The following is a 16440-nucleotide window of genomic DNA, read 5'->3' as shown; positions in this document are numbered from 1 at the left end:
TATTTTTCGCTCTATAAGACGCACCAGACCACAAGACGCACCTAGTTTTTGGAGGAGGAAAACAAGAAAAAAAAATATTCTGTATCTCAGAAGCCAGAACAGCAAGAGGGATCGCTGCGCAGTGAAAGCAGCAATCCCTCTTGCTGTTCTGGCTTCTGGGATAGCTGTGCAGCCTGCATTCGCTCCATAAGACGCACACACATTTCCCCTTAATTTTTAGGAGGGGAAAAGTGAGTCTTATAGAGCAAAAAATACGGTAGGTGTCGAGGCGAGTTCCCTGGGGACCACATTCCCCAAGCAGGATGTTATCACCAGAAGGGCTTTCTCCTGGTTTGGTACCTACCTTGGGCAGCAATCCTAACCCTGGCTCCTGATCAGCAGGGCTACCCCACTGAGTGTGTCCAGTGGGGAAGAGGGTATCGAGTGAACAACAGATTGCAGGTCACGTGACAGCAGTGGGTCCAGCTTGGGTCCAAAGCATCGTGCCCTGGAGTTCTGCGCTGTTTCCTTCTGCGGGACGAGGCTGGCAGTGACCAGCAGCGATGACAGAAGGACAGTTGTGCCCAGTGCAAACCACCCTTCCCTGGGACAAAGGATCTTTGGAGGGTTCCACCTGTTGCATCCTCTGCTTGTATATATTCATATCCAACGCTTCTAAGCTCGTTCCTTATTCATAAGGCTTACTATCAGCAGAGCAACACCAGATACAACCTGTACAATTTTGGTCTTGCACTGGGAATATTTAAAATTGGTAAGGTGGACATTTACAGAATCGTTTTATCCCACAAGGACTGAACATCTATTTTTTCCTGCCTTGAGTAGAGGCGCCATCTGGTGTTAATGCGATGAGCCAGGTATAGGGAAATGTTTATCTCCTGGAAGGACTGATTGTGAAGCTGAGGCTCCAGTACTTTGGCCACCTCATGAGAAGAGAAGACTCCCTGGAGAAGACCCTGATGTTGGGAAAGATGGAGGGCACAAGGAGAAGGGGACGACAGAGGACGAGATGGTTGGATAGTGTTTTCGAGGTTACCAGCATGAGTCTGACCAAGCTGCGGGGGGCAGTGGAGGACAGGAGTGCCTGGCGTTCTCTGGTCCATGGGGTCACGAAGAGTCGGACACGACTAAACAACAACAACAAATTGCCACCTCTTTATCCTTTAACGCATTCTCTTTAATTGGACAATTGTGACCGACATAATTGGTCACAGCCCTTGCCTAAAATGGATTGGAATAGTAGTGCCGCTCCCATTTTATTTTATTTTTTTAACGAGCTTTTCACATTTTCTAAGATGAGAAAGTTGAGAGTGGGAAGGAAGAATGAGATGGACAGAAGTGTGGGGCTCATGTTACAGGTTAGAGTCGAAAGCCAGCACCAGGTTAAATGGTGCTCTAAAGTAGGATCATAGGGTGGTGCTGTGGGTTAAACCACACAGCCTAGGTCGGCAGTTCGAATCCCCGTGACGGGTTGAGCTCCCGTTGCTCAGTCCCAGCTCCTGCCAACCTAGCAGTTTGAAAGCGTGTCAAAGTGCAAGTAGATAAATAGGTACCGCTCCGACGGGAAGGTAAACGGCATTTCCGTGCGCTGCTCTGGTTCGCCAGAAGCGGCTTAGTCATGCTGGCCACATGACCCGGAAGCTGGACGCCGGCTCCCTCGGCCTATAGAGCGAGATGAGTGTCGCAACCCCAGAGTCGGTCACGACTGGACCTAATGGTCAGGGGTCCCTTTACCTTTAAAGTAGGATCATAGGATTGTAGAGTTGGAAGGGACGCTGAGGATCATCTAGTCCAGCCCCCTGCAATGCAGGAATATGCAGCTGCCCCATACAGGGATCGAACCTACAACCTTGGCGTTATCAGTACCACAGTCTTAGCAACTGAGCTATCAGAGCAGATACTTCCTGTGTGCACCTGTGCAGTATAATGACGGCACAGGTCCTAGCTTGGAGTTACACTATAAATTAAAAAGCCCTGAATGGTATATAGCCTTTGCTTCTTCATGCTACAGTTCTGCAGTACGGAATTGTGGATGCACAAAAAAGCACAGGGCAGAATTGCGGCATCTGTTCTAGCGTTCAGTTGCATTGAAACTGCATCTTTATTTCTGGCTTCCATTGGTGGCATTCAGATGTTTTATTTATCGGTCTTTGATCATATCTCCCCCCCCCCCCTTTTTTTTTTCCCCTTGCAGGTCGGAAGCTGAGAGGAAAAGCCTTTTATTTTGTTAATGGGAAAGTGTTTTGTGAAGAAGACTTCCTGGTGAGTAAGCTGGAGGCTCTTGCATGTTGTTGCTCCTGGAGGGAATGCTAAATGAGGTTGAGGATTGCAGGGTGGAGAACCCACTGGCAATGGGTCAGATTATGTGTCCGACATGTTGCTAGAGTGTTGGATTTTTAATAATAATTTATTATTGATACTGCGCCCATCTGGCTGGGTTTCCCCAGCCGCTCCTGGCGGCTCCCAACAGAATATTAAAAACACAATGAAACATCAAACATTAAAAACTTCCCTAGTCAGGGCTGCCTTCAGATGTCTTCTAATTGTCAGATAGTTGTTTATTTCCTTGACATCTGAAGAGTAAGGCATGAATTAACACCCCTTCTTATCTGTTGTGTCTGATTAAGCACCTTTGTGAAAGCAGAGAGGATCTTAAATGAGGCAATCAGTGCTGATGACTCCCCCCCCCCCAAAAAAAAGGGGGGGGAGAATTGCAGCATTGTGATTTGCACTTTTCCCTTACTTGTCCATACGGACTGAAATGCAGGTGCAAGATTCAAGTATAGATTCTAGATTTTTGTTCACATGGTCCTCATGTGTACCTATGCACCCATGGAAAATAAATAAATAAATAAATAAATAAATAAATAAATAAATAAATAAATGATTTGTGCATCTAGGTGTTTTGCAGATATTAATATTGCACAGTTTAAAGCGACTGGATGCATGAAAACCAACTCCTTTTTGGAAATGAAACATTGTCAAGGCCCGTAAAGATAAAGGGACCCCTGACCTTTAGGTCCAGTCGTGACCGACTCTGGGGTTGCGGCACTCATCTCACTTTATTGGCTGAGGGAGCCGGCGTACAGCTCATGTGGCCAGCTCTGGCAAACCAGAGCAGCGCACGGAAACGCCGTTTACCTTCCCGCCAGAGTGGTACCTATTTATCTACTTGCACTTTGACGTGCTTTCAAACTACTAGGTTGGCAGGAGCAGGGACCGAGCAATGGGAGCTCATATGTTTAAAACTTCACTCGCTGCACTTTCTCCAAATCAAAACCAAAACATCTAATGTTACATCCAAACAGTTCTGTAAGACATATGCCAGTCCAAAGCATAGGCTCAGCATTTTATAAATTTCGAAATATTCCAAACAGGGGTCTGTCTCTCCTTTCAGCATCCATTTTGCCTGGAGCTGTTTTCCTGGAGAGCTTCATTTGCATCCTCACTCTCACTGAGTCTGGGAAGAAAGTCTTCAGCAGCCATCCTTTTGAGATAACAAACTTGACATTTGATTACTCTCATGTGTTCTCAGGTTAAAACATCGGGTCAGAGCTACCTGAGAACAACAACAACCCATTAAGGAGCCCAGAGACCACTTCTTGCTCTTGGCTTCAATGAAATCTTACAGTCAAACCCTTTCACCAATTCCCATTTCAGTGTGAATTAAACCAGTTATACTTAACATAGCGTACTGTTTATTCACGTTGCTTTTACTACTAATGATTGGGCAATTACTGAGTGGCAGTAATTGGACAGTCATATATTGGCTACATAATATATAATTACGAGATTATGTCTGAGATATAAAGGAGCCTCATACGTATGAGCTTGTCCACAAGGGTTGTTTATACACCGTGTTATTAAGCTGACAAGTGGTTTTCAAGCCAGCCCTAGTGTTCACATGGGACGCAGGTGGCGCTGTGGGTTAAAGCCTCAGCGCCTAGGACTTGCCGATCGAAAGGTCGGCGGTTCGAATCCCTGCGGCGGGGTGCGCTCCTGCTGCTCGGTCCCAGCGCCTGCCAACCTAGCAGTTCGAAAGCACCTCCGGGTGCAAGTAGATAAATAGGGACCGCTTACCAGCGGGAAGGTAAACGGCGTTTCCGTGTGCGGCTCTGGCTCGCCAGAGCAGCAATGTCACGCTGGCCACGTGACCCGGAAGTGTCTCCGGACAGCGCTGGCCCCTGGCCTCTTAAGTGAGATGGGCGCACAACCCCAGAGTCTGTCAAGACTGGCCCGTACGGGCAGGGGTACCTTTACCTTTACCTTAGTGTTCACATATGTTATTTCAGCAATACTTAATCCAACCTACTGAGTGTCTGAGGTTGAGGGCCTGCGGATTGCCTAATGTCTTTGTTGCTAAAATGAGGTTGGAACTGGGGACTTTGCCTCTTCATTGTCTTCATTGCGCTGGCACTTGGGAATATGTTTGGTTTTTTTTTTTTAATTGAAGGAAGGAAGCTTTTAAAGAAAGTAGTAAAAGCTGTTTTGGGGGGAATCATGTGCCCAGAGACATTATAGTGTCTATGTACCCTGGTCAGCTAGCCTTATTCCAGGTAGGAAAGTAGGAAAATGTTGCTCATGCTTTTACTCAAAAGGTTTAAGCATACTTTCTTTTCCCACTCCAGTATTCAGGCTTCCAGCAGTCAGCTGACAGGTGTTTCATATGTGGCCATTTGATCATGGACATGGTAAGTGACCTTTGTGTGTGGAAAACACGCTATGGAGGGAAAGTCCCCGTAATTTTAGAATGACGTCCCAAATGGAAAATATAAGAATGAAATGTTGCTGCTGTATGCCATCCACTTCTTATTGTATGAGGAATAAGGAAAATGAGGAAAGCAAACTAAATCCAATTGTGTGCTTTTTGTCTTGTTTATAATTTTTGTGTGTCCTTTTTTTTAAGGTATGCAGATGCTCACATCCTGTAAAACAAAATATATGGGAGAGTGCAGATTTCATTTTTTTCTGTAATCTCTTGTGATTGCACATGACTCTTAATGCTTCCTCTGTAGCCTCTCTAACAATGGGGAGGGCTTTTGGAATGCAAACGAGGGTTGTCATCTAATTAACGAAACCCTAGTCAAGGAATCAGGCGGGTTTTAGTCAATCGCTTAACTAAATGGTTCTGCATAAACTTATATGCCAGAAAAAAACAATCTAAACCTAGGTGCCACATGCAACTTCCATCCTAACTTGAACCAGCGAACAGCTGGTTGCCGTAATCAAAAGCAGCCCTTCGGGGCATAAAAATAAAGGCATTTTAAATCTTACCTGAGTTTTCTCGCAATAGTTGTTTGGAAATTCTATTCTTTTTTCCTGTGTCCTGATTGAACTCACTCTTCCTGCCTGCTCCCTGTCTTTTCAGACTGGGTGCTGTTTCGCTTGCTTCAAATTCCACCGGAATTACGACGACAGAAATATGCTCTGTCATTTCTGCCTTTTGCCTGTAATTTCCTACCAAAATTGCTCAAATTAATTACAGGATTCCTGATGTCATGGCATGGTTGCTGTGAAGCAGAGCACCATTAAGGGAACAATTTACAACCATCCTTATGTTGTTGTAATCGTTATATATTCCTTACACTCCTTTGCAATTGCTTCTGTATTGCATTTTTTAAAAAAACACCTGAATGCTCGTTCAGAAGCATTTTCCTGTTTCTTATTGCAGATTTTGCAAGCTCTAGGGAAGTCGTACCATCCTGGCTGCTTTCGCTGTGTGATCTGCAATGAATGTCTGGATGGAGTGCCGTTCACAGTAGACAGTGAGAACAAAATCTACTGTGTCCGAGATTACCACAAGTAAGGGGGAGGGGAATCTAAACAGACGTGGCTGTAAGCAAGAGCTGCTGAAATCAGTGTGATTTGCTTGCAAGTTAATATGTGTATTCACAGGAAGGCAGTATTGCTTGCTGATCATGAAGGTGCATCAAGTAATGTAAAAATTCTAGCAACCTATATTCTCATCGGGACGCGGGTGGCGCTGTGGGTTAAACCACAGAGCCTAGAACTTGCCGATCAGAAAGTCGGCAGTTCGAATCCCCATGACGGGGTGAGCTCCCATTGCTCGGTCCCTGCTCCTGCCAACCTAGCAGTTCGAAAGGACTCCAGTGCAAGTAGATAAATAGGTGGCGGGAAGGTAAACGTTTCCGTGCGCTGGTTCGCCAGAAGCGGCTTAGTCATGCTGGCCACATGACCCGGAAGCTGTACGCCGGTTCCCTTGGCCAATAAAGCAAGATGAGTGCCGCAACCCCATAGCCACGACGGGACCTACCGTATTTTTCTCCCTATAGGACGCACTTCTTCCTCTCCAAAAATGAAGGGGAAATATGTGTGCGTCCTACGGGGCGATGCAGACCCCTCTTGCTCTCCAGGCTTCAGGAAGCTATCCGCACCCCGAAGCCTGGGGCGTGCTGAGCTCAGCACGCCCCAGGCTTCGGGCTTCGCGCAGCTCTGCGCAAGCCGTGGGAGAGCTGCGTGAAGTTGCGCAGCTCTCCCACAGCTTGCAGAGAGCTGCCTGCACCCAGAGCTCAGCGCCCCCCAGGCTTCAGGCTTTGCACAGCTCTCCGCAAGCCATGGGAGAGCTGCGCGAAGTCGCGCGGCTCTCCCACGGCTTGCGAATAGCAGCCTGTTCTGGGGCCGGGGGAAGCTTGGGCTTCCCCTGCCCCAGCCCCGCGCCTGGGGGGGAAATAATTTTTTTTCTTTATTTCCCCCCCAAAAAAACTAGGTGCGCCCTATGGGCCGGTGCGCCCTATGGGGCGAAAAATACGGTAATAGTCAGGGGTCCCTTTACCTTTACCTATATTCTCATCATCTTCTGCCCTTAGGACAGAGATAAGCAGATTTCAGGCTTCTCAGATCTGCTATAATCCCAAGATCCAGCAACTAGTCAGGTGCAAATGACACGCAGTTAGAATTAAAGAACAGGGTCCAGGAATTGGTTTTGAAAACCAAATCTGCTCATAGTCGTTTCACACAAAACGCCACACCTGGCTAGTTTTCTTCATTTGCGCAGCCTAATTTAGGTGCAACAAGTAGCTTGCTGTTCTCAAAACAATTTGGAGTCGGAAAGCCCTTGCCAATCTACTGCAGCAAATCGCTCAAGAGATTCCCAGTGGATTCCAACCTCCCTTTTGCCCCCTTCTGCTCTAGGAGTCCCTCTGCCCCAGCCTTTTCCCACGCTCCCATTTTCACTAGAACTGGGAAAATGCGAGGTTGGGACCCCGGGGTGCTTTGGAGAATGTGCAAAATGTTCAATGCCCATCGAAACAATATTTTTAAACGATTCAAATCTGGGTTCTCTTTCATGTTTGTAACTTCCCTTTTTTGTTTTTTATAAAGGGTTTTGGCGCCAAAATGTGCAGCCTGTGGTCTTCCTATTCTGCCAAGTGAGGTAAGTGATTTATATTTTTTGCTTCTACCTTTTCTCAGTAATGGGACGCGGGTGGCGCAGTGGGTTAAACCACAGAGCCTAGGGCTTGCCAATCAGAAGGTTGGCAGTTCGAATCCCCGCGGCGGGGTGAGCTCCCGTTGCTCGGTCCCTTCTCCTGCCAACCTAGCAGTTCAAAAGCACCAAGTGCAAGTAGATAAATAGGTACCGCTCTGGCGGGAAGGTAAACAGCGTTTGCGTGCGCTGCTCTGGTTCGCCAGAAGCGGTTTAGTCATGCTGGCCACATGACCCGGAAGCTGTACGCTGGCTCCCTTGGCCAATAAAGCAAGATGAGCACCGCAACCCCAGAGTCGTCCACTACTGGTCCTAATGGTCAGGGGTACCTTTACCTTTATACGGCTTCAGACAGCACCTACAAAACAACGGCAGCAAAAACCAGTTATTTGCAGTAGTCTTATTCTAAGCTCTGTGTTGAAGCATGGCTAGACCACCTGCCCTTAGAGCACTTAGATCATCTGAAGAACTTCTCCTTATGGCACTGCCCCCTGCAGAATAACCTAGGGTGGTGACCTGGAAACTGGCATTTCCCCCCCTTCTCCCTGCTCTGTGGAATGCCCTCCCCTCTGCCATATGTGACACAGCAACCATGTTTCTTCAGACATCTTTTGAAGATTTACCTTTTTCTTTGGGCCTTCCTTGACCCATAGGATCAGACCCATTTCATTAGTTTTAGGCTGTTTTTTTTTAAGAGGGAGGTGTTGGGTTTTTATTTTGCACAAACCGTGTGCCACTAAAAAAAACAACAAGAACCCCAAGTGCTTTAGAAATGCTTTTAAATAAACAAATCTCTATGAGTGGAATATTAGCAAGGCCCCCAGTCTTGGGAAAGATGTGAAGAGCTCCTAACTGGAGTCATAGATTTGACAAAGGCTGCTGTGGCACTTGAAAAACTAACAGATTCCTTGAGGCATGAGGTTTTATAGATTGATCTCTGTAGACAAGTCTTTAAGGTGCCGTTCCTCTGGGAAGGGGACTTTGCCATAGTTAATGGTTTCCATTGGTTTTGATGGAATTTAGCCAGATCTTAACTTCTACTGGTTTGGATCCTAAGGATACAATCCAACAAAAGTTTACGGCACCTAAGGTAAAGGTAAAGGTAAAGGTACCCCTGCCCGTACGGGCCAGTCTTGACAGACTCTGGGGTTGTGCGCCCATCTCACTTAAGAGGCCAGGGGCCAGCGCTGTCCGGAGACACTTCCGGGTCACGTGGCCAGCGTGACATCGCTGCTCTGGCGAGCCAGAGCCGCACACGGAAACGCCGTTTACCTTCCCGCTGGTAAGCGGTCCCTATTTATCTACTTGCACCCGGAGGTGCTTTCGAACTGCTAGGTTGGCAGGCGCTGGGACCGAGCAGCGGGAGCGCACCCCGCCGCAGGGATTCGAACCGCCGACCTTTCGATCGGCAAGCCCTAGGCGCTGAGGCTTTTACCCACAGCGCCACCTGCGTCCCTATTACGGCACCTAACCCCCACTTAAATAAATGGAACTGCAGAGCTGAGTTACAATCCTGTAACCGCAATCCTAAAGACACTTGCTAGAGAGTAAGGCACATTTTAACTCAGTGGGACTTGCTTCTGAGTAAACATGCTAAGGATCATTCAGAAAGCTGTGCTGATTTTAGTGAGACTTAGGTCACCTAACACATCTTGGATTGCATCCAAAATCCTCATGCCCTTCCACCTCCAATTTGGAAAGAAAAATCTTCCTCAAAACCAGAATAAGTTATGCACAGCAATCAAATGTATGTTCAAAGTCTTATGTCACAGAAAAAACTATTTTACATGGGTGTTCCTTTGCACAGAACTTCGAATGCACGACTCTCTTCCCCCTTTTTGCTATTTGCTGACCAAAAATATGTGAGCTATGCTTGGGATCGCTGTTCCAAGCAGTAACACGTGAGAATGTTTAAATGCTATGGGGTATCTCCTGTATAATTTTGTCTTTGCTTAAATCAGTGTGATCAGGGATTTTTCTTTTTAGTGTGTAGACATTAGGTTTGTCTCACTTGGGGAGGCTGCCAGAGGTTTGCACAAACCTTTTGTTTAGGCATTTGCTTCATCCTTCACTTTGCCCTAAGAAAGTTTCACGTGGCCCAGAGCAAATTCCAGATTAGTTCATTTCAGCCCATCTCTCCTATTTTATTTTTTTAAAAAACACCTTTTGTCTTTGTTTTGTGCTTTAATGTTCCCAGGGATCCGATGAGACTATACGTGTTGTGTCGATGCACAAGGATTACCATGTGGAATGTTACTGCTGTGAGGTAGGCCAGCTGTTCATTACAGACACAATATAAAGTAAATACAAGTAGCAAGTATATGTAATTTTAAGACAGTTGTTTCTTAACTGCTAGAGGATATTCTGCACTGACCACTGGTTTGATGGAGAGCGACCAAACTGGACACCCTTGATCTGAAATAACTCGAAAGCAGTAGTTTGTCATTCACTTCCAGATGGGACACCAGTAAATAAGGAGGTGATCCTTCTCACACGATTAGGATGTACAACGGGCAATTCTTACGTATTTCCACAGTGAATTTTTTTTGCTTCATATGGGGTTAATATGGATGTCAGGACCTTGATTACCCCCCAAGAGGCTCTGTTAGTTTCAGCTTGACTAGCTCAAGTCAAGGCATAACGCTGCCGGTCTCATAAAAACAAGAGATTGTCTTCAGTAGTCAGTTTGACATGCCTTTCAATAGGCCACAGAAATTCTGTCTAACCCCAAGCCATGCCAATTGTTAAAATGACACCAAGATTAAAGATGTACCCCTAGTACATCGCTCAATTTTACTCAGACTTAAGTTTGTCCATGAATTTCAGTGGGCCTAATCTGAATAGGGACATGGGTGGCACTGTGGGTTAAACCACAGAGCCTAGGACTTGCCGATCAGAAGGTCGGCGCTTCGAATCCCCGCAACGGGGTGAGCTCCCGTTGCTCAGTCCCAGCTCCTGCCAACCTAGCAGTTCGAAAGCACGCCAAAGTGCAAGTAGATAAATAGGTACCGCTCCGGCGGGAAGGTAAACGGCGTTTCCATGCGCTGCTCTGGTTCGCCAGAAGCGGCTTAGTCATGCTGGCCACATGACCCGGAACATGTACGCCGGCTCCCTCAGCCAGTAAAGCGAGATGAGCGCTGCAACCCCAGAGTCGGCCATGGCTGGACCTAATGGTCAGGGGTACTTTAATCTGAATAGGACTAACTTGGGATACAACTCTCTGTAGTTTTGTCCACATGTAAAGTCCAAAACGCGCACATTCATAACCTCCTGAGAGGTTCTCCAGCCTAGGCATCCTAGCCTGAGTTTAGAATTTAAAACACATACACACCTGTTTCAGCATAGAGCAGTTGTGCGGAATCTCAGTGGAGCGAACTGTTTTAAATCCTCATGCTGTTTTGTTTCACGGGGACAGAATCAAGTTTTCCTTAACTGGCAGCTAGGAATTGACTATTAATCTATACCGACACTCTGGGCTGGGGCTGCTGATCAGAAGATTGTCCATAAACCTCGGAAAGGCCTCGTATTATGGCTGGTGCAAGTCCTGAATAGCAGTTCTGTCCCTTTCGTTTCTCACGTAGGACTGCGGCATGGAACTCAACGACGAAGACGGACATCGGTGTTACCCCCTAGATGACCACCTGCTCTGCCATTCCTGCCACCTTAAACATATAGAGAAAGGCACAACAACTCATGCGGATGCCTACGTACACCATTTCTAGCCAGTTCTGCCAAACTTCCCAGAAACCTGCCAAGGGAAGGGTTTTCGCAGCTGTCGTTTTTGAGGTGCGTATCTACCTCAGCTGGCGATTTGCAGCGAGAAGATGAAGGAAGAGGCTCTCTCTTTTTCTTTCTTTTTGGCCTTGTGCATTGCGTGTGTGGCAATTGCACACGACAAAGGATTTGTTTTCGTTCTGGACAAAAACTTACAGTATTAGCTGGAGTGATTTGTGGCTCCTTGTGTGCTTCTCCCCCCCCCCTTTTTTTTTTTTTTTTGCTGGGAGAAAGTGGCGGGAGAGACTGTTCTCTTCTCGAGTCATTTGAGAGGAATCTTTAGCAAATAAAATCACAACAAAGGACACAAGAAAGTGCCACAAATAAGTGACAATACACCTGCATGTCTCATTTTGTGGCTTCTTGTTCTGATAGTCAATCAGGGAAACACAACGTCCAGCCTGCAAGCGAATCTACATACTGAGCAGACTCTCGTGATGTTTGTAATTTGTGGTGACCGAGATGTAATCACCTGCCTTTCCTTACAGTGGTGGAACCCTATTGTCCTATCCTGTAGCATGCAGGTTGGAGGGGCTGATCTGCCCTCACCATTCGTTCTAGAAACCCAGCTCTACTTTATACCAGTTCCCACAGCTCAGCCACCAGCAAGTGTTGTTGTGGAGTAGGGGCAAAACATTGCCACTTAACTTCACAACAGGGATGGTGATGATGAGATCATCTCCCGGGATGCTGCTATTTGCTAATCCTTCGCAAGTCAGATAAATAAGCTTTTCTGTGAGGAAAAACCCGTCGAACAAGGCAAGCTGAAGAGAGAGGCAGATAACGTCAGCATGCAAAGTGAAGGGTAAAACTGCCACTCTTGTTTTGAAAAACCCCATAGATCCGTTGTTGTGGCCATCAGGCTGGATAGTAAACAAGGTAGCAGGGGATGTGGAAAATACTGGCTTGGTATTGAAGCCATAATGTCTGCATTGGTCAAATACTTGTTTTTTTTCTATCATCTTGGAAGAGGTTGGCTGCGGAGGCTGTCACGAAGAGGGCTGCACTTCAGAGTTTACTATGCCACTGGCATTGCTGTGAAATGAATAGTCACAGTGACTCAAGAGCACAAATTTAAGGTTAGCGCAGCTTGCCGCTCTTTAATAGCCTCACTTACTTTGAGCACTTGGAACAATTTGAGCCTGGGTAGAGCTTTAGGGTCTGTTCTACTGGCCACTGCCTGACGGGGCTGCAAAATAATCAGAGATTATTTTCAAGACTAGGATCTTCTATACTGTTTAGGAAGAATAGATTAACACCTGTTTTTGTCTTGGAACTCCTGTGCCTTAAATCTTAACTTTTACAATTAAAGTATGTGTTTAATACACTTGACATGGGCTTTGGAATATGTGAGTGTGTGTACACTTTAGTTACTAATTCTTGGGATAAACAGAAGTGGATGTTAATTTAATTAATGTTAATTTTAAAATGTTTGCCCCAGAAGTCAAGGAGTTGATCACCCTAATGCAATCCAAGCTTACTGAGTGCCAATAAACTAATTCTGCATCAGCGCTTTATGTGTGCTCAACTTTTGAGAGGCCTTTGTAAATATTTTTTTCCCACTGTGAACTTATAATTGCGGTTATAGCTGATTTTCCTCCAAGGTCTAAGACCTGGTGCTTTTTTAAATACTTGGTTTTCTGGTTAAGCTGTAGCACCTGATTGAGCTCCATATGCAAACTTGTGGATCACAGATCTTGAATTCTCTCCCTTAGGTTGCACAGTCACTGTTGTGTTAAAAATAGAGTGATTTCCTGTAGCAAAAGCAATCGGGCATCATGAAAGCAGGTGGGTCTGGTTCCTTTATTACTTTCAACACGCCAGCTGTTGTATCTGAGAAACCAACAGATCTGCCCAGATGGTGTTTGGATGCCAGCTCGGTGTAGCAGGCCATGTCATGGAAAATGTTCATTACAGTTGTGATGGGACGCTCTTATTTCCACCTTCAACTGCTTGCCATCTTATTCCTTTGGGCTGGACATGGGCAAGTGGCCTTTTGTATGCTCAGCCATGACCTTAACTCTCTGACTCCCATTCTCAATCCTCACATTGGAGTCCTATAGATACAGTTGCATGGTGTAGTTTTATATTGCATCCTAAATTAGCAAAGTAGAACCCACAAGGAAGAAAGGGGTTATTGTGATTTCCGGGGGAACACAAGCAGTTCATACTTTCATTTTCAGCTATTTCATAAATCCATGCAACGTGAGCTTCACCTATTTCGACACGGTGCAACAGATAAGGTGCTCTTTGTATTTCAAATTTAAAAATGATTTAATAGGTATGTTACTTTTATTTTATTTCTTTCACATTTTAACTTGCATCCTAAATGCATTTGAGCTACTGTGGTTTTTATTTCAGTCCTTCAGCTAAAGTCCTCCATACATGATTAGCTAAACGTATTGGGTATTTTGCAGCATACATTAGAATCTTTAAAATGGCTGCATGTGGAAATGGGGAAAGTTGGAGGTCATGCAGAGCGTTAAAAATAACTAAGAGTCCATGAGTATTTTCACAACAGTTCTTTCCCCTCCAAAGATGGCGAATTATGTAATACAATCCAATGATGTCTAGCAGAATATGGCTAGTCTGTAGCTATTCATCTTCATTCTGCCTTTAACCACAGTCCCAATACACATTTTGTCCTTTAATCAATCAGGATTCAGAGACAGAATTCAGTATTTAGAAAAGATGGAAGTTTTATTATTGTTTGAGTACACTGTGTGGACTTAGAAATGCAACCTCTTTGCAAAGCAATGGAAAACAGACATCCTTCCAAACCTCAAGCCTACAGAAATTTAGTTCTTTTCTAACAATGCTAGCTGCCCAAACTTTCTTCTTTGTTGCAACAAGTTCTTAATGGGAAGTGCATCAGAAGGACAAAAGCAGGAGTCACTTAAAAAATGATCTGCTAATGAACATTAAATCAAACATTTGATGCAAGACCTTTTTTATATTTTCCACGCATTGAAGTGGATGACTTGGATTTTAGTTTTTGAACTCTGCTGACTGTTTTTTCCTCTGCAAACAAAAACTGCATATGTTTATTATAAGGACTGTGAGAATAATATTGAAACAAACTCAGAGACCCTCAAACATTCAAAGGTTAAAATGAACAGTTGCTGTTTCCATACGGTACAGTATGTTCAATTGTGATACAATGAAAAACTGCACAGCAAGTTGTGTTTTAGCTTGGAATGACCAACTGCATTAACCCCTAGTTGTCTACATGTCCTCCTAATACTTAAATTCATAATTGCAATCTTGACTATACAGCTGTAATTACAGGAAGTATAATTAAACAATTCACAGTACCTGAAGCTGATCCATGTCTGGTTCTGAACACAAGTAATTAGAAAATGGTTGACAAAGTAGTTTTAAATTGGTCCTTGGATTTAGATCATCTAGTTTTTAATATAAAGCTTGGAAGCACTAAAATTGAGACACACATTTATTGATAACCAGCACAAGGCTATTCTTAGAGCTTAGTAGTTTCCAGAGAAAGTTACAATTGTAGAGAAATATAATTACGGCATGCACAAAAAGCAAGCTGATGTTGATCCCAAGTGCAAATATGGAATTAACTTCCCCTCCCCTCCCCCAAAATGCATCAAATGTATATTGTCTTCCACAGATTACCCCTCCTAAAACCAAGGCAGCATAAAGCAGCAGGTGGTTTGCCAAATTAATAAGAAATGCCTTCTGCGTTTGAGACTCTTCGGAAAGAAGCAAATACTTTGGACCTTTAGCGTAAGAGGGTTCAGATAAGTAGCTTTACATTCTTTGATTCCATTTACATCTTCTTAAGAGACAAAACAATCTTTAATCACACTGAAGTTTGTCATCTAAGTCTTCTAAGGACTGTAGTCATTAAAGCAGCACAGGACATGTTCCAAACAGAGTCCCGACAATGATTTAAACAGAATATTGCATCAGCAGTCCCAGAAATGGCAGGAGAGACTTGCCTTTAGATAAGGGAGCACGAGGAGAAAAATATATTGGGGGGAGACACACACAAATACATACAACCCTGCACTTGATACATCAACTTTTCTCCTGGCCACAAGGGCACTCAACAGAAGTTTAATTAAGCAGCAATTGTTGATATTGTTAATAAGCAAGGCTTTTTACTAGTATCAGATAATGTAACCTGGTTGTACCCTAGTAGTGGCTAGATCGCTAAGTAACGTCAGGAGAACAGCGTCTTTTTTAAAAAAGGCTGAGACATCTCAAAAGATTTTACAATACTACATTCATGGGTTGTGAAGCTTGGCACACCCTTTTTGTGAATCCAGTTAACACCCTGTGGGAACCACGGTGCAAACTGGCTTTCATCTCTTAATCCTTGTGTGCAAGCTCTCCAGTAAATGCAATACTCCTAAGATCATTGTGACTATAGAATCAAAACGGCGAATCCCCTCCACCAAGTAGTAAGTTCGATTCAATTTTTCACCCTGCAAAGATGAAAGCTAAAAAGAAAAAAGACCCACGAGCTTGTGTGGAAAGCAGATCAGTAGAGGCTCCAGGTACTGGTTGAGGAGCCATCCCTACCAAGCTGTTTTCCACACACACAAATTCAGTCCATCTTCTCCTTCTGAACCAGCCTGGGCGCATCTACAAAATCCTTGCCGTTGTAAAGGATGATAGCAAGAGTTCCAAAGCTTGCGCTTCCCCAGAAAACCACGTAGGCCAGGGTCTCTGTCCAGGTGTCACCTGTGGACACAATAAATTGCTTTCAGCTACGTACAAGGACTATTAAGAAACCATATTAGCAACCAGAAAAAGAGAGGCCTGCCTGAATTCTGAAGTGCAATTTCAGATCTACAAATCTGAGTGTTCTTCCCCACACGCCGCTAACGTTTTATTAGTGGTGAGAATATTTTCATATGTATGAAGGTGACATTTGGGAACCTAAAAGGTGATGGAGAGTATTAGGAAAACATACAGCGGGTGGTATGGGCCTTTGCAGAAAATGTATTGTGAAACAGAGCACATGGCACAGCAAAACACTGGAATGCAAGTGGAGTTTCCCACAGCATCAAGGGTGAGGAAATGGGGGGCTCCATGCAAAAGCAGCCAACCCTCCATGGGCCATTTCAGACAGGCAAGTGGGGTCCACCTACCTAGCAATCACCTAGCACAAGGTGATCTTAATTTCAGCCCGCAGCTGCAAAGGAGGAATCGGGTGCACACTAAGGGCACTCGCCATTCTGCTTTTGCAGCAG

The 16440-nt window shown here is 45.0% G+C and overlaps 2 protein-coding genes across 3 annotated transcripts in view; one reads left to right on the top strand and one right to left on the bottom strand.

The window, feature by feature from the left end:
* LIMD1 (LIM domain containing 1) overlaps positions 1-12726 on the top strand; it is a 49907-nt gene extending 37181 nt beyond the window's left edge. For both annotated transcript variants that reach the window (XM_079947286.1, XM_079947285.1), the window contains exons 4-9: positions 2192-2259; positions 4626-4688; positions 5669-5799; positions 7339-7390; positions 9639-9707; positions 11023-12726. In XM_079947286.1, coding sequence (XP_079803412.1) covers positions 2192-2259; positions 4626-4688; positions 5669-5799; positions 7339-7390; positions 9639-9707; positions 11023-11163 — 524 coding nt within the window. In that variant the 3' untranslated portion in view covers positions 11164-12726. The remainder of the gene's footprint in view (positions 1-2191; positions 2260-4625; positions 4689-5668; positions 5800-7338; positions 7391-9638; positions 9708-11022) is intronic.
* Positions 12727-13889: 1163 nt separating this feature from the next.
* SACM1L (SAC1 like phosphatidylinositide phosphatase) overlaps positions 13890-16440 on the bottom strand; it is a 34727-nt gene continuing 32176 nt past the window's right edge. Inside the window, 1 exon segment of the mRNA XM_079947497.1 lies at positions 13890-15928. Coding sequence (XP_079803623.1) covers positions 15792-15928 — 137 coding nt within the window. The 3' untranslated portion in view covers positions 13890-15791.

This window comes from Podarcis cretensis (assembly GCF_951804945.1).
Source record: "Podarcis cretensis genome assembly, chromosome: 12".
NCBI classification, from domain to species: Eukaryota; Metazoa; Chordata; class Lepidosauria; order Squamata; family Lacertidae; genus Podarcis; species Podarcis cretensis.
The sequence above is the reverse complement of the archived record's forward strand: the minus strand, read 5'-3'. Positions and strand labels throughout refer to the sequence as shown.